The sequence below is a fragment of the Lagopus leucura genome, unplaced genomic scaffold (genome assembly GCF_019238085.1).
Source record: "Lagopus leucura isolate 7727_CA_CO unplaced genomic scaffold, USGS_WTPT01 Super-Scaffold_100015, whole genome shotgun sequence".
In the NCBI taxonomy this organism is placed as follows: domain Eukaryota; kingdom Metazoa; phylum Chordata; class Aves; order Galliformes; family Phasianidae; genus Lagopus; species Lagopus leucura.
In genome coordinates, this window is record NW_024962269.1 from 11086061 (window position 1) to 11104987 (window position 18927).

Here is an 18927-nt window from a genome sequence, read left to right on the forward strand (position 1 = left end):
CTGCATCCACTGATAGTATCATGTTTGGGCTACCCGAGCACAGACTCCTCACAGCATTCATTCAAGATGATGAGGGCTTGCTTTCAGATCTCTGCAATTTCATTTTCTTTCAGCAATGCACAAAACTGGCCCATTACAACAGACTCATTTTGTACTTGTTAGCATTTCCTGGGTTACAAAAAGTTCCATCTTAGCTTCAATGATTCAGATTCTCGCAGTGTGAATGGTGTTAAATTCCAAGAATTAAGATGCCATTTTGAATCACAAGTGATTTTAAAATATGATTTGCCACTTCATTAGGTTATTGTTACGCAGTCTATATAAATTTCCATTTCATTAAAAAATTTTCAAAAGAATCACAGGCAAATTACAGCTTGAAAATTAGTCCGTAAAACTTCATTAAGCTAACCCTTAATAGAATTATTAACATGGAAGAACAAAAAATTAATTTCTTCCTCAACAAAACTTTACTGACAAAACTCATACCTTTGTGGCATTCATATCCCTGATCACCTATCTTGATGTCTACTCTTTCTAAAGGAAAGTAGAACCATGGAGGATATATTAAACAACATACTACTACATTATAACGTATATATGGATCATAGGTCAGCTGACTCAAAGGTTCCAAATTTCATTGCAAATTTCAGTATCCTCGAGGTTTCAGTGCAGCAACTTAGCATCAGCTCAAACTGTCTTCTCATTACAGAGCAGATCTTATCTTTTCATCCCCTCTATTAAGTATTCACAGCAGATAACTTTATGTGAAAATATTAAAGACGTGATAGAGCAGAGTCTAGTGAGCCTCCAGGAAGCCTATGGGCCAAGTCACTAATAAGCCCTTCAAAGGCCTTCACCCCTCTGTAAGCAGTTTTCTCTCTGAAGCTTCCAGGATGGAGTTCTGAACCAACAATATCAATTCTGCATTCCTGTGTATTTCACAGTTTGGTGTACAGGCAGACTTCTTTGTGTGTACGAAGGGAGAAAAAGATAAAAGAAGGATAATTCAGCTAGGGGCAAGTCTTGGTCACCACTCAACCACAAGGCAAACCGGGGTTGAATTCCAACTCGCCATGAGAGTATCTTAATAACAGTTAGATGGAAATATTAGCATATGCTACAGAAACAATTAAGAGTCATCTGGAAAAGGAAAACACACTGCTGAACTACTGCTTCGTAGCCATGGGTTCACATTCTTCAGATTAGAGCAGAAATATCAAGGAGGGAAAAAAAACTAATAAATCAATACAAGTTTATTTCCAAATACAGCTTCAGCACAGCACACAACTAAACATATGCTTGCTTATTTTTGTGTCTAACTTGCACAAGCTCATTCCCAAAGGATGAGCACAATAGTGAAAAGTGAGAGCACAAATGGCCACTTAAATGCCTAAACCCCACCTTGACTAATTGCACATAAAAACACATACACAACTTTCAAGCAAAACTGCAGTCTTTGAATCCTTACAGTCTGTATCAGCATGGTCTCTATCACTCTATGACAGTATGTGCATTTACACAGAAAGAATACTGTTCTTGGCAGACCTCAAAACAAACTCCTTATTTAGGCTTACATCAGGCTTGAGCAAGAACACACGCCCTGCAGCTAGTCTGTGGAGAACTAGTGCTTGGTGGACACGTGCTGTTTAGGGACCAGCCATTCCACTTGAGATCATGCAAGTAAAATTGTGGTTTCAGAGCTGCCACATGTGTTTTTCAAAGATGGATAAAACACTGAGAGAAAACAAAAATAGAATACAGAAGCAGTTTGATTGCATCTAAGGGATTTCTTTTAGCCACTCTACAGCTCACAATATCTGCTGTACACCCAGTTGCTGTGACTTTTGCCCAATGGCTTAAATCCAGCAATGTCCAGCATTCAGAGGCAACAGGTTCAGAGGTTATAAAGAACTACTTTGTACCAGCCTAAAGGTAGTACACGAAGCAGTGCCTGACATTAAAGTACATATAGTTTTGTTATGTCTCTTCGACACCCTTTGGGACAAAAGATATAAGAAATAAATTGCTGTCATCACTATGCACACAATCAGAACTGACCCAAGGCAGCAAAAAAGGGAAAGGCATGAACACCGGTCAAACCAGTTCATTGTAAGTAACAGCCCTGAGCCGGGTTTTTGTTTCCCTAAGAAACCATGTAATAGAAAGACAGACTTGATTCTGATTATTTCTTCTGCTTACAGCAACAGAGGCTTTTTCTTAACATTTTCCTTTTTATTCAGATTCCCAGCTGTATTAGTATTATGAGTTGGGAGGCTCAAAGCCACTGCCTCTGAGCAGCCTACGTGCACGATGAGATCCCATGCTGCTCAGATCAGTCTAAAGATAGACAGAGAAGTAGAATAGTTCAAGGGTGCCCTCACCTGCACATCAGGGAAAGAGACAGAGATTACAGCAATTTAAGGTACAGCTCTTTGGTGCTCTTCACTTGAAAACTAGCATATGCACAAAAACACGTTCCCCAGGCATGAAGGCGTTCCAGAGCAAGCTTTCTTCACCTGACATGTGTGTTTTGCAGGGGTGGGGAACAGTCAGCCCTCCACTGCCTTCAGCAGTGAGCTTTCTGCACTGAATGTTAATACATGTTTATAGTGAGACACTAAACAGATCAACCAGAAAGAGGTGTGGGTATTCCTTGCAAATGGCTTAACCCATGGAACATGGCCTGCCTTTCCAGCCTTGACTCCCCAGATATCTCAGCCTAAATCCAAGGAGTTTACTTTGAATCACCTAAAAAAGTTCACATAAAATGTAACAGCCATAATCTTCTGTAACTTTTCTGACTTCACTTTCAGGCTCTGCTTTACAGCTCTGCTATCACAAATACTATCCAGAACTGCTTTGCTTAACATTATATCCACCAGAGCATAGAATTCACCACTAGCTCAAAAGTGGTACTAGAGATTTCTATGACAGACTAACAGCTATTAGGGACTTGGATGAAAGACCACCACATTTTTTTCCATGTCACTGGAGCAAGGATTTAAAACCACAGTCGTGCTCTGTAGAAGTGACAGACTAGTGCAATAAACTTCATTAATACCCAAGGCTCTTTTGCTGCTTCTTCTCATTTTTAAGTGGTATTAAAATAGTTTATGATTGTTCAGCCGCTCTGCACTTTACATCCTCTTACGTGTCATAACCATTTGGGTGATGACAGAAAAATAGTCACTTAATTTTTTTTATTTTAATTACATTTAAAAAAAAAATTTAAACTAAAGACAATGAATATGGGATCCTCAAGTTCACATTACTGTTATCATTGTTATCTGCTGGTACAAACATCACAGACCAGAGATAGAACTGGGAAGCAGGTTTTTGCTTTAGATGGCTCTCAGTGGGAGCAGGTACCCCCCCAGATGGAGAAGGTACTCCTTTCTCATCAAAAGCTGAGCTTCTGAAAATATGGGGGAGAAAAATTAGAGAATATGGGAGATAAAGAAACTTTACTACCAGAGATGCCTTACCACAGAAAGAGCCCCTTTACTCAGCCAGAATGGTGTTACTGCATAGTAACTTTACACTAGGAGGAGGAAAGCTTTATAAGAAAGCTCATAGGGAAAAAAATAATCAAAAACAGCATTATGCTAAACTACTGACCTTGTAACAGATTGTTACGTGTATGTATTCAGAAATAAAACACTTTGCCTACTTACAGCCTACAATACATACGCAGTGGAGTAATATGACTCCTTCAACTATCTCAACAACTATGCCTTAAGTACTTACCTTGAAAGCAATCCAAAAGACGGTTTAGGATCTAGACTGTATTGCCCACTGTCACTTCCTGACTGTTTTCTACTTCCTCAGCAAAGGAGGTAGAAGAGCTCTATTGAATGTAATGGAATATTTAACCACCTTATACAGAGATGCATCCACTTGTGGAATTTCACATGCCAGTTCTAACAGCCCAGGGAAAACTGGCTGAGCTCAGAACACAGCATGGCTTCTACAGCATCTAAATGCAAGAATAATCACTATTCCCACGCAATGAAATATCACCGTGCTTATCTGAAGGTTCCCATCAGAATTACAACATCACCGAGTTGGAGTGTGTTCAAATACCAACTTCATAGTTCTACAGTATGTACTGACCCAATGCGCATCATTACTGAAGCCCTCTTCCCTGCCCATCTCACCCTCTCCTTTTTGTTTTGTATCATTTCCTCCAGCTCAAATCTGGCTAGATGACTTCAAAAGCTCTTCATTTTTCTATTCCTTTAAGACTCCAATGCTTTGCAGCATTAGAAGCGTGGTTGATTTTTTTCCCTGACTCCCAGCAGTGCTGCCTTTCAGGTTGCAAGAGACTTTTGGTTTCCCACTCTATGTCATTCCAGCATCAACTTAATTTTCTGTTTTTCATTTTCTTGCTGCTTCCCTGGAACACGCAGCTGGTTTCATAAATTAAGGTGGCAATTTGCTCAAACTACTGGGGTAAAATTTGCCCGTGTAATTACCGTAATTGCACATGCAATCATATGAACCATGTACACAGGTGAAATATTCAACCTCAGCCTGTCCTCTGTAGGTGCATTTCTGCACAAGCAATTTTGAAAATACAGGCTTCCAGATGAAGCTTATTTTTGTTGATATGCCTCTTTGTCCCACTTTTAAAAACACCATTTTTCAATTGCCAGTCCATTTCTCCAACCCAAGGCAGTTCATATCTGCTCTCCTACCACAATACTTTGCCAGCTGTTATTCAATCGAATCTGTTATTCAAATGAAACAGAGGGCAAGGAAGAGCAGAAAAGAAACACAGAAACAGAGATGTTGAAGAACAATAGTAGCTAAAATACACAGCTAACTAAACATAGACATTTAAAAACCATCACACAGTAAGGCGACTCTACCCTTGCATAACTAAGCTCTAGATTTTTTTATTCATATGCTTTTAGAAAGAACTTCTGTGCATATATCACAAAAAATGATGTGTTTTAATACTTAAAAGGGACTGAATGGTCATATAAAATTTGAAATGTCACTTGGAACTCCAGGGATGTCCAGTTTGCAGGGTGAAAGAAATACTGCTCGATTTATTATACAGTAATATATGAAGGTATATTATGAGAGACAATAACCTTCATTCCCAGGCAATTTCAGCTTTCCAGGTAGTGTGGATATTGCAGTAAAATATTGGACATTCTTCACTGCATCTATAAAAGTGAAGTTTTTACAATTTCATTTTGTGGACTTTTTTTCCCATCCCATGAATAACAACTCCAACTCTGAATCTGTAGCTTCCAAGAGGCATTAACTTGGGTAAGACAAGTTGATCTTGAGGTGAGTGATCAAAACTAGCCCTTCTACTCGTGATATGAACTTCTGCCCAACATGTTCAACATTTCTATCAGTACTCTGTGCCTACTACAACCAGGAGTCAGATGCAAAATCCACGTTTGTCAGTATCTGTGTGAGATCTCATTGGAGATTTACCTATGGGGTCAACTGGATCAGGGTTTGCAGATGCATCCTGAAAATTTCAAGAAAGCATAAAGGAATTCCTCGTCTTACAGAGTTTTCCAGTCCCAGCGCTGACGATACTGAACCTCACAAATCTTTATTAGGTGGCTGTGGAAGTCACAGCAGTGAGATTCCTCCTCCATCCTAAGAAGCGACAGTGAAGAAAAGCAGTAACTACAGAACTTCCATAAACTGCATCATTAGAAAATGGATTAGCCTTCAAAACAGATCCATTAGCCCAGCTGCTCCTTGCCTGTCTGCACAGAGCCTAGCACAGGCACAATTGCTATGGGAATAATATATTACAAAGTGGACCTATATGAGCATAATAACAAACAAAAGAGAATCATACACACTCAAACTAATGCAAATAAGAACATAATTCAATCAACTCATTAACTTTACTAAAAGCTAGCTTTGTACACCAGCCTCCTGGCTCCTAGAACTGTCAAAGGAGTGCAGACATCTGATTATGAACTCCCATTGTCAGTCAGGAGTCTAGACATGAATGCTGAACAAAAATAATTCCTTTCTGAGCCCATGGAACATCGTGTTCATATCTAATATTCATGCTAACTTGAAAATACAAGGGAGTAGCCATCTAAAATAGAATCATTTCTAAGGCTAAAAGCTGAACTGCTTAGTAGTCTAGGACATCAATATTATTGAGCCCATATCAAGTGATCTTTGCAGTGAAATTCCCAAGTGATCTTGAATAATCAGAACAGATTGGGTACGAAAGCATCAAGGGAGCTGCATGCAGCTCATGGGGATATCTTTACTGTTTCAGAGCAAACACTGTGTGTGCTTTTGTGACTGGAAGACTAAAGAAACAAGAAACAATGCATTTGGTCCCTCCAGTTCTTAAAATGACCATTAACTACTTTGTTTTTGTGGATGTTTAGAAGACAGGTGATACAGGGCAACAGTAGTACAGTGCTTTCACAGGATATCGACAAACAAGAGAACAAAGGTCACAGACTTTAGATACTAAGGAACCCTAGGCCCTGTCTATGCCAGACCTCCTCTGCGAGGTCTTTTCTTTGGTCTCTACCAATGCATACATACAGTGGCACAGCCCTCTGGGCAATTTACCAAAAACTAGCATTGTGTTGGTCTGTTATCACACTGGACTCTGGGACAGGCGCTTATTGTCTGATAGATTGAGTCTATTCTCCCTCCCAACCTCCTGGAAGCACATGGAATATGCTGGAAAGTAAAAGGAAGGGCAGCAAAGCACCCAAAATTTCAGCTACTCAGCTTTCAGAAAACAGAAGCACCAAGCAATAAAACCAACTGCTGACATGAGACTGGTGCTGAGTCCCACAGACAATGATAGCAGACAGGCTCCTATTTTAAAGACTCAAGGAAACAATAAATTAGGTGAGGGTGTGTTAGAACAACAGCTGGTTGCTAATTAGTCGCAGCCCCCTCAGCAGGGTATCAATAAAGTGGCAAAGAACATCTCGAGTAAATTAAATTTTAAAAACCCCTACTGCAATCACTCTCCTGACAGACCCTTCCTTCATCTCCCTTCTCAGCTTTTTATTTATTGTAATTACTTTAGTAATAAGATTTGTTTCCTTGTTATTATATATATTACTATGCAGGGCAACAACAACAATAACAATAGCTAGGAAGAGTTATGTTGCTTATTTATCTCCATGGCTGTTATTGGGCCACTGGGTGGATAGAGCAGTGAGGAGGTGGGTGCCAGGGAAAAGCAGTAAATAGAAGAGAAAGCATATTCCTCAGGAGCAGAGACATATGGGGACATATTTACAAAGGAGCAAACACTGACAATGAGCGAATAGATCTAATAACTCAGAGGGCCCAACAGCTCCAGCTGATAAAGGAAGGAATAAACAACGCTGCATGAGAAGTGCTGTCAGAGGGAGTCCTGGGGTGTAGCTGGATGCCGACGGAGGTTTACCACAGGAGAGCCAAGGATGGACTGCCACATTAGCACAGGGCAAAGGGCTTTGTCTGAAATTGGGTCACCTCCCACAGCACACTGATGTACTCAGAAGAGTTTGGTGGATGGTCAGATTCCGGTTCTGGGTCTGCCAAGGGAGAGCTTGCAATGAGGTAAGGAATAATATACCCATGTTTTATCTTATGTTCTTCACGTACTAACCAGATTTCATAGAATCATAGGCTCATGAAGGTTGGAAAGACCACCTAGCCAAACTATCAATGCATCCCCACCATGCCCACTGACCACATCCCTCAGTGCCACATCCTCACGCTTCCTACACACATCCAGGGGCAGTGACTTCACCACATCCCTGGGCAGCCTGTGTCACCTGCATCACTGCTCTTCCTAAAAAGAAATTTTCCCTAATATCCAACCTAAACCTCTCCTTGTGCAATGTGAAGCCATTACCTCATGGCCAATAGACCTAACCTCCCAAATCATGGGCTTCTGCTATAGGGAATCTGCTGAGCATGTCAGGAACAATTAGGCTGCTTGCCTTGAAGCGTAAGTGGTCTCAGCCCTATTTCACTAGAAGAACTAAAGGTGGCAGACAAGCACCCAAAATGTTCAGGATAGCCTGCTGAGCAGACCATGCTGCCCAACAAGAAGTGCATTTTCACCAGTTATGGCTCACCACTGATGCAGGATCACTGCCCTTTTAATGGGGGCAGCTGAGGCAACGCCTGCAGCAACAGAGCAGCACTTAGATAAGAACCATCTATTCCACTCAAAGAAAGTTCACCCACAGTTCACAGCACTTCCCAGAGCCACATTACAGAGGCAGTACAAACATTCCCCAGACGTGGCATTTTCTCTGTTCTGAGGTCCTGAGTCAGTGCTTGCAAATATACCATCTTATAACGTACAGCTCAGAGCACAGCCATTCTAAATGAGCAAGGACTGAATCTTTTGCAAAAACGTTCTTTTATCCAAGAACACCTTGCTTTCCATACGCACCTACACAACTACTGTTGGCATGGTGGTACAAATTTAGAGACGGGGCTTCTAAATACAATATGGTCCATGTCTGCTCAAGAACAGCAGCACACTAATCCTGGAGCACCTCACTCCTAGAGATACACTCTCACAATGCATTAATGACAGTTTGAAAACATTTCTTTCCCAGCCTCCTCACGTCACTGCACTATCCTTAGAGAAATGCACACATTACAGACTAGGTAGTCTGGAAAGAGACTTTAAAGTGTGCTTGCAAAGTGCATGGCATGCATTCAGTTACGCAAGACTAGATTCTGAGAATTCAACTCCTCTTCAACCCTCTGTCCAGAGAGAAGCAGACAAGAGAAGCAAGGGGAGGATAGGAGGGATATCTACAGCTGCATGGCTTTGTGCCACTACCTCAAGATTTACTCCTCAAGGATGCAGTTCTGGGTCATAAAGTGTCTCCTCAAGTGCAGCCCTTAGCTTTTTTGCTGTCCACATTCAGCTCTGCCTCTGACTATCTGGAGAACAAAATGCTTTAGTGGAGGAGAGCGTGCAATAACAAATAAAAAGAAATAAATTAAAAGAGCAAATAAAAGTTACATACATAAATAATACTTTTCAGTACAGGGACAATCTTGCTTCTGTTCTTCCTAAGAGTATCCTTCAAAAAGAAAAAAAAAAAAGGCCCATGTTGCAAAAAGTAAACAAGAAACACCAATAGTTTTGCAACTTCTGAGAGCACGCAAAGGAAATGCGTTCTGGAAGGGTTTTCAGAGGACATTTCTATCTCTCTATTTCAGTAAGTGTCAGAGTTAAAGCTTTTCTCTGCTGGATTCCAGGAGGCAATAAACAAAACCCTGTAAGTAAAACAGAATGGAACAAACGGCCCTACTAAAGTGAGAGTGGGTATCAGTAGAGACAAACAAACACAAAACCCAGCTCACCTGTCTTACCTTCAAGCAGCAGCAAAGCTTACTCAGCCTACGTTGTGGGAGGGCAGGTGCAGGAGAGAACAGGGTGTTTTTAAACCAGATAAAGAATAGTCCATGGCTACAATCCAAAATGCAAATCAGGATTTCCTCTTCCTAACTGCTACTATGGTTACCTCGTGCCTTTGAAGAAATCAGCAGCACCAAAAAAAATTAATCTTCCTTTACCAAAATAGTCTCACCGGCTCCCCATCTCCACTGATTGGTTTAATTCATTTACAAAAACACATCAAGTTCCTCTCATTGAAAAGCTTCGATTCAATAGTAGAGAAAGAAGAGTGAGAAAAGGATAGATAGAAGAGAAAAGGAAACGTGAAAGGGAGTAAAGGAAAAAGAAGAAGGTGGCAATGTAGGAGAGAGACACGAACTCAGAACTGAGATATTGAGCAGTTCAGGACTTTTGGATACTCAAAAGACAGATTGTGCATGAGAAGTCTGCACGTGAAATATTTTTTAAATCAAAAGCACTTATCTAGGAGTTCCCAAGTCTTGTTTGATTATCTTGCAAGGCTAAATCATTTTTAATTTAATACTTCTGGGAAGTGGGGGGGAAGCACTCGGCACAGTTGGCAAGCACTGCACTTTAGCATTTGGCACTATTTATTATTGCTGTGTATGGTGATATAAATTAGGCTATACTGATATAATTAATAACCCTAAATTTAGGGGGTAATAAATAGCAATACTTATATGAAACTGCAGTCTCTGAAGAAGTCCAGCCAAAAAAAATCCCCATAAAATGCTGACTACCACACTGTGACTGTTAATGTACGCATGGGAGCACCAGGTGTGTGTGTGTGCAGAATGTATGCAGGTGTGAGCAGACACAGAGGAATGGCTGCATGCACAAGCTGTTAACAGGAGGGTGTGCAGCAGGTGCACAGAGAAGACAGCCTAAGAGCACATCATGAGATGGTATGCAATTGCATAGGCAAGTGTTGGTGCACAGGCAGCTTGTTGTTCAACTGTGTGGTAACGAGCTTATGTGGAACAGTGTGGACAGCCAACAGTGTTTGGTGTTTCTTTGTTAAAAACTGTTTGTGCTGCCATAATTTAGCTTTTACAAGTTCCCTTTCTGCCCCTGGTTTTAATGGATGAGTCAGAAGAACTAGATTGAAGAGAAAATGCTCCTAGTACACATATTTCACTCCATTTCAAGCTGTGTGAAGGTTGTGGTGTGTCATTATTTTATTCTCCCAGGAAGAAAACTCAGGAAAAAAAAGGAGGGGGAAATGCCCAAGGTCACATACTGCATCAATAGCAGAGCCAGGAACAAAGCACAGGTCTCTCACTCACCCAGTATACTTTATAGCAGTTTCCTAATCAAAGTGCTACGCTTCTTCACGGATTCTCCACCGCTGTGTAGAATGGAGTTCCTTCTATAGCTTGTCTGTTTAACCACAATTTAATTTTAAAAGGTGATAGAGGAATGAGAGAAAGCAGTCAGCCTAACACCAAACAGTACTCATCTTGGGGTCTCACAGAATAGCCTTTGCAAAATCATCAACCTACAAAGACACTTCTCTTTAGTAGTTTAATGTCTGTCACTTTGGACCATCTTATACTACCATTCTTGGACATTAAGACTACTTTTCCTTGTAAAAAAAGAAAAAATATACAAATAGACCTGTGTTCTGACCTGATATGGTTATCAGAGGTAGCATCCCACTTCCAGCAGTGGTCAAACGCCACTGCGTGACAACTCCCAAGATCCACTTAATAAAAAGCAGTGTCTAATATTAAAATATACAGCCATTAACAGATCAGCTGAATATTATTTAACAAACCCTACATCCGACTGCTGCTCAGGACAGAGCAAAGGATGCCCAGGAAGGCGGTGGATTCAGCATCCATGGAGGCGCTCAAGAAACATGGAGATGTGGTACTTAGGGATATGCTTTAGTGGGCAATACTGGTGGTAGGTGGACAGTTGGATTAGATGACAGAATTCTTTTCCAACTTTAATGATTCTATGAGAACAGTCACACAGCAACACAACTGCTCATCAGCTCTCTCTGGATTGAACAAACTCAGATTAGATGTGATATGAGGTAGTGATTTATATTTTTATGTGATGACAACCTTACTCATACAGACATGCTTGCATCACCACAACCTTCATTTAGCATCAGCAACAGGACTCAACTCTCTTCATCGCTGACAGACAGGAATAGATCCTCACAGCACTGACTGATGTGCAAGGGAAGGCTGTTTCCCAGCTCAGCCACACACAGAGCATAATCGCATTACTGCCGTCATATCCGTGACAGAGGAACATTCTCTGCATGCAACTTTCAGATCACATTAACCAAAGCAAATACCAAGTCCCTGATCGTCTTGTTGCTGCACAAGGCTCTCAAAGTGTGATTGCACGGTATCCTGCTGGGATGAGCACTCTTCCACTGAGCTGTGCCTGCAGCAGGGAGCCAGCTGGGGAAGGGGCACAGCTGGGCTGCTGGAAGAAATCTTTTGTAACCATGCACTGGCATTCATCTTTGTGACGGGCAGAGAAGCATTATGCATAGCCCAGTACAGAGGACTGGGGAGGAGTGAGAGAGTGAGGAGCTTCAAAAGAGCTGCCAACAGAAAAGAACCCAATCCTTTCTTAAATAAAGATACTGAGGTAATGAGACTAGAGCAGGATTAATTCCAGATGACAGAAGGATGGATAGTAGAGAAGATGTATTTCCAAAGCATGAAGATCAGTGATAATTCCAAATAAGAGATAAAACAGGACAGGACAAAATGACCGGTAATGGCCTCAAGTTGCCATTAGGGGAGGTTCAGGTCGGACACCAGGAACAACTTCCCTGAAAGAGCAGTGATGCAGTGGCCCAGGCTGCCCAGAGAGGTGGGGGAGTCAGTGTCCCTGGAAGGTGTTCAAGAAGCGTGGAGATGTGGAACTGAGGAACATGGTTTATTGGGCACTGTGGGTGGCAGATGGACAGCTGGACTACATGTTCTCAAAGGTCTTTTCCAACCTTAATGATTCTATGATTTTATGAAAACAACTGCTTACCACACACAGGTATTCTGGAGTCCAGTACAGAGCCAAGATATTTGCTGGCCTTCATAGTGGATTTGACATACTCATTGAGATTGTAAATCTCGAGGCAAATAAGTGGCTTCATGAAATGTGTTGTAGAGATGTAAAAAATAAGTAGTGTGGACTTGCTTACAACTGCTTAGTCAGTAATGGCCTACAGACCCCTTTTCCCCAGGAAACAGTTTCCCTCATAATATTGGCAGTGATTTGAAAGGCAACAGAATTTAATATAGCACTTAAACCTGGACAAAGTAGAACATTAAAGGACAAAGAAACCTGCATATGCACTCACAGACAGTAAGGGACTGAAAGTTACCTCCAAAAGCTGTTAATATCTCTAGGCCAAGAAAAAACCTTTTCCCTCAGAGCAGGAGCGCTTCAGTCCACTGAAAAAGCACATAGGAAGAAGAGCAACAGAGCCATGGGAAGCTTGACAGCGCAGTATTTAAATGGGAGCACAATGGAATGGTTCTCTCCCTTCCCCAGGCTTCATTGCCCAGCTACAGAGACATGGCCAAGCCCTTGTTCCCCTGCTCCTTTCCCACACCAAATTTTTCCATTCATCACCAGGTTTAACTACAGTTGAAGCTCCACACCTTCCCATGTGATGTGAGACAGTACCCTCCACCCAGGTGTCACCAAAAGCCACAGTGTCCTTCCTGAGGGCCCTTCCTCTACTACGCTCACTCCTGACAGCTGGAGAAAAAAGGTCAGACATTCCCTCCAGCCCTCCATCTGCTGGAAACTTTAATTAAGCAGAGTGAAAGGAAAAACAGAAAGCCACAATCTTTCATTTTTGCTTCTGCTGTCTGGAAGAATCAAGGAGGCATTTGGTGCCAGCAGAAGCTTCCAATACTCGGGGGGCAGCATCCAGCTCCTCCAAACAGCCCTCCCAAACTACAGCACACTCATGTCCTGGGGAGCATAACAACACAAAACCTATGTTCATAGTCACGGACTAGAGGCTAAGAACACTCTAAGCTGCCCTCTGCTGAGGTCCTCACCCAAGTCCAAAAGGGATTAGATTAGGACCAAACAAATTAAAGTTTTTGCTTAGGGTCTTTTTCCTGTTTCTTCAGCACTTGATCAGCACAACCTGATCTGAAACCAGATGAATGATTGTAGTTGAAGAAAAATTGTTACTCTATATTGTGCAACGTGTTTCAGTGCTTGTCTAAAACCAGCCTTCAGGTTTCAGAATCCATTCCAACAAGCTTTGCAACAGTTCTTACTGAAACCTACGAGCCCTTGTTAGCAGGTCAAGAAGCAAGTTTCCCCCTTGTTAAGTGATCATAACATCCTGCCTCTACATCAGAGACAATTAAGTCTTATAAACAACCCACAGCTCACAATCACTGTGCAAGTACTCAATGAAATGAGCAAACTCCACTGTCCTTGAGGACAGTAGATTTTTTTTTTTTCCCCAGCAAAGTGCATGCATACCATATATTACTGCACTCGCCAACCCCTCAGAGGAATTACTCTTTCACTAGCTGCACAGCAATCCTTATTTTGTTTCATTTTAACATAGCAAGACTTTTTCCATCCCTAGGAAGGTTAGTATGGATGGGCAGGAGCAATGTAAAGACAGCTCTGCAGAACGCAAAACGGAATTGTTATATTCATGGTATATTCATAAACCCAGAAAGACTTTGTATCTCTTCAGAAGCATGTGGGAGGGAAGAGGGAAAAGGAGGTAGGAGAAGGAGGGAGTTTCATTATATAGAAACATTTCCACGAAGATATGAGCATTTAATAGATCCTTACATATCTTTCACCCATTCAAGCTATATAAAGCATTAATTAAAGCCAGTTATTCCCAGGTATATCAGCTTGCAGATAAAGTTTGCCCTGCTGTTTTGGCAAAATAGATAGCTTTCCATTCAGCAAGTAAAATTCAATTTGTCTGCTATCACTAATACTCCACCCAGGACACTGTAGGGCCCCACACAGGTACAGAACCATGAACATCTGACACGTATGAGACAGCACACTGAGCTGTATCCAAGATTTACATTCTCCTTATGGGACTGATCAGAGGATGAATAAAGCACAAGACAACGGGAATTCTGGGCCAAAACACTGAAGACAAGACCTGCTAGGTGGACAGCAGTAAAGCCTGCAGGCAAACCCAGTGAAAATTCACAGTGAACATGTTACTGCAACGCACTTGCCATTGATGACTCCATCAGGATTGAGCATGGGGACAATCTTGAAAATGAAACATTTCCTCAGGAGATCAGCAATGGGATCACTGCTCACAAGGAACTCCAAGGTCCCCTTCATTACCCAGCTGGCGTTGCTTTCACCAGGGTGAACACGGGCCATCAGAAAGACATAAGGACGACTGTCTGTAAAACAGAGCAAAGGCATGAGAATGGTATGCGCAGAAGCTGCAGAGATATGATAATGTCTTCTTGTTTGAAAGACAAAATCTTACTAAACAGTTCATAAATTCTAATGAACCCCTACTTCAAAGTAGACTTGCAATTTGGCAGAGAAAATTGCCTTGTTATCAGATATGTTATTTGCCATTCCTGTGAAAAAGCACCCACACTCAGCCTAGTTATACATCTCCAAAAACTCTCTGTATACATATGCTTAGAAAAGACCAAATTTGACAGCAGATTCTTTGAAGATCCCATCTGTGTTGAGCAAAATCCATAGACAGGCCAAGGCAATGGAAGAAGACAGAGGCAGACACCTGCCAGGCACAGAGAATAAAAGAAAAGGACAAAGCAATGATGTGTCTTAAAATTATCCTTTTGTGACTGTTCTGAGTGTTCAGTCTCAGGCCTCTGTCACAAGTCAACCTGACAGATCTGCTGTAATGGAAGCCAGTATCTGTCAGGGAATCACAACTATGCCATGATGTTTTTTCCAGCTCTGTCAGAGCACAGGCTGTCTAGTAAAGGGACAGAAAACAATCAAAGGCATCATCTGAGTATCCTTGTAAACCAATGCTGATTTAGCAAGTTGCACTCCTGCGTCCTCAGCTCCCAAAACTGTCCTTCAGCTTTCTAACTGCTTTACAAACCATTACTCAATTAATGTGAAACACAGAGGTAGAATCATAGAATCTCTCGAGTTGGAAGGGACCCTTAAAGGTCATCTGGTCCAACTTCCCTGCAGGGATGTAGACAGATTTGGAAGCAATCCCATTTGTACTCCTCCCCATTCTTAAGCATTTGGTGAGCATATCCAGTCTCCACTCAAATTCATACAAAGCAATCATCCTGCGTTCCAGTAAAGCAACTGGAACTTCTGCTACTCAATATCCATATGTTATTTTTTTTATTTTTAAATCATTCTTGCACCTTACCCTGAGATTTGTATATTTTCAGGGATGTGTATACATAAGAGCCCAATGGACTGTAAAAGATCCCTTCAGTCAACAGAGAAATACTAGTTCTGCTTTTTTTAATTTAATATATGTATTAAAAAAATCTCTATTCTGCTCTAGCTAGATGGTGTGCATTACAATCTACCTTAGAAATGCTTTAAAGCAGCAACAAGCAAAAACTATTTTTCACAAAGGCATCAGTTGCATTTTGCTACGTCCAAACATTTTCTTCTTTCTCCCATCATCATGATTTAGTGCTGTTTTGCAGGCTCATTGCTGAGCTAAACTTATGGGACTGTGTTGTTGTAGTTGAGAATGAGGCTCTTGAGGACTCCTAATGGACAACAGCTGTAAATAGCACAAAGCAAAATAAAACACGCTCTCTCGCAATTGACGAAACAGCTTTAACAACTCTTGTCTCTTCTATACATCGGGAAAGCATGCAGCATGTTAACTGAGAGATTCTTTCTTCAGTTAATGCAAGAGAAAAAGAAACCATAGGAAAGGGTTTTCTCGTCTCAGAAATGTAAGGTTTGCCATAATTCTGCTAATTGAGGATACTGTGAGACCGGCAGAGATGCAAATTCTGTTCTTCTCAAGACTGATACACCCCTGTCTAACATTCAATATGACAAAAGCTTCTAAAGTTTCCTGATCTTAAACCCCAGGAAATGGTGGACCCATAGGGTCCAGATGGGGAACTCTCTCTATTCCACTTAAAGTCCCCTTTATAAGCTCCCCTCCCTGACGGACACATCCGCAATGCCAACACCTCATCCAAAGGAGAGATGCAACAAAGGTACACACCAGCAGGCAAACTGCAGCTCTTGTTATGCATCCACTCCCCCCCACAGATCACAGACAAACGCTGTGCTCTGCAGCATGAAGACTAACCAAGCACTTAACAGAGCAGAGAGATGGTGATATGGTCATAACACTTGTTACTCTTTACACACCTGAGAAACAGACATGTGACTCTTCAACAGGCAGGAGTCGCTCGATCCTATAACTCTAATGCATATCCTGTAATTCGTCTGCCATGAAGTGGCTTTAAATAACCACGATAAACGTTAGAACTTAGGAAAGCAGCGTGCAGCAGTGCAGGCCAGCCCCACTCAGGACACGAACTGGCAGGCGCCAGTCAAGATTTGTGCACTTAGCTGAGCTGCTACAGTCATCCTTGACTCACCATGCCCCATGACTGCAGTGCTCTGATTTCCACTGGGCCTCAGCTACTGTTCTGACGTGCCATTTCAGTCCTGAGCCTTTTGATACCAGCTTGTGCCATACGGCACCTGCTCAGGACACTGAGACACATGTTCTTATATACTTCCTTCAGGACCCAGGGTTGAGCTCAATGCTTCAAAATTCCCAAGCCAACTCTTAGGCAGAATCCTCCCCAAGTTCTGGGGAAGCTGCCAGAAAGCTCAGGTTACCCATTTATCTCTGCAAAGCCCACATGACACGTAACCTTCTCCGGGAATGTAAATAATAAAAAGAGAGAGCAGAGGAACCTTTTCATGCTACATAAAGCCTCATCCAACAGATCTTGTCTCATTACTCTGTGTTACATTCTGACATGGCCAGGATATAACGTGGCACTAACAAACCCAGAGATGAGAGATTAAAGCATCACTGACGCCTCTTGCAAAACTTTGAGCAAAAATCCTTTGAGTAATAAATCCAACGTATCATCTACTTTCCACCTTCCCTTCTCTTTATTCATTTTAACTGTGGATATATGCATGAAAATAAGAGCTTTGTTCTTCCAGTACTGCTAACTTGTTGCTTAATCTCCTGTCTGTTGCAGAGATCTGCCTCTCTATTTTATCTGACTTTGAAGTTACTAATCATGACATCAGTTGGGGAAGGATCAATCTGAAATAAAAGAATGAAACCCCATTAACAAATCAGTGTCCCCCCCCCTAAAGAGGGGCACAGAAGGGAAATGAAATGCACTTCCAGATGCCCTGACCTGAGTTAAAATTCAAAATAATATCAAGCTGATATCTGAGCCATTTGTAAGGGAACATGGCATTTGTAAGGGAACAAGGTTTTGAAATGATACAAGGCTAGGATTTTATTAGGAGTCAAAGGGAATCATATACATAGCATGTGACAAATTCAACCTAGATCCAGGTCTTGACTGGAATTGTTCTGGCTGTGCCTCTGCATACCTATCTTCCTATTACCTCCAAGCCAGGGTCCACAAAACATAGGCTCCCCCCTCCCCTTCCCCTCCGTTCCAAAATACAATGTGACTTTATCATGAGCCCTGCACAGATCAAAGGTTCAGGTTTACCCCCAGGACATAGGAGATAAACCAAGAAAGCCAGCGCTCCCTCACAACTTAATTATCTGTGACCATTACAGCATATTCTGAGAGTCAAATGATGTGTAAAAAAGAGCACCAAATGTAGCTTTGCCATGGGTGTCACGTCTGCATCCTGCCCTGGATACATCTGATCTGCCCAAGGCTAGTTATGCAAAGTCAGACAAAGACAGGATATGGTATGATGTATAACGAATATATTAAAGTATATTGGTAACAAAAAAAAAAAAAAAAAAAAAACCTTCAAATACTGAGATCACAAAAAACATGAGATGGCTCTGAGGCAGAATCTGTGTCAGTCGCTTTCCTCTCCTAAAACTTTCCCTCAAGTTGTCACTCTTTCAGTTACTGCAAGATGTAATTCATACCTCCCCCATTTTCCCCATCTTAGCATTACTTCCTGGCCCTGCTTTTGGCTGAACACTGCTGAAACAGACAGCTTTTAATGCAGAGGCAGCTTACATAGTCTGCAGTGCCCACCGTTGTTTTCCAGAACTATCAGTGAAACATCCCTCCCTTAAATGCACTTACATCACATGCGTTATCACCGTTAAGTATGGCAAAGAAGTGAGTGCTACAAATTACCTTGGCTAGCTGTTTTTCTACCTTCATAGCCTGGTGGAGGTGTTCCAGGCTCCAAATTGCTTGGCAACCTCCCTTTGTGCATGTGTTCTATGAATTCGCTCACCTCTGAATCAGAATCAGAGATTGAGATCAGAGATGACTGCAGAGATGAATACAGGTGCTGAGTGCTCTGCATTCAGCCTTGGTGCAGTTTGACATCCTACTACTGCTGGATATTCTTGTTGTTTGTTT

At 41.8% G+C, this 18927-nt stretch overlaps 1 protein-coding gene across 9 annotated transcripts in view; it reads right to left on the bottom strand.

Annotated features, from left to right (window-relative positions):
• Nucleotides 1-18927, bottom strand: part of AGBL1 (AGBL carboxypeptidase 1) — a 489727-nt gene that overhangs the window by 371799 nt on the left and 99001 nt on the right. For all 9 annotated transcript variants that reach the window (XR_006179785.1, XR_006179786.1, XR_006179787.1 and 6 more), the window contains one exon: nt 14607-14787. Coding sequence is in view for 5 of the 9 variants with exons in the window: in XM_042875615.1 (XP_042731549.1) it covers nt 14607-14787 (181 nt within the window). In the remaining 4 variants the exon portion in view is untranslated. The remainder of the gene's footprint in view (nt 1-14606; nt 14788-18927) is intronic.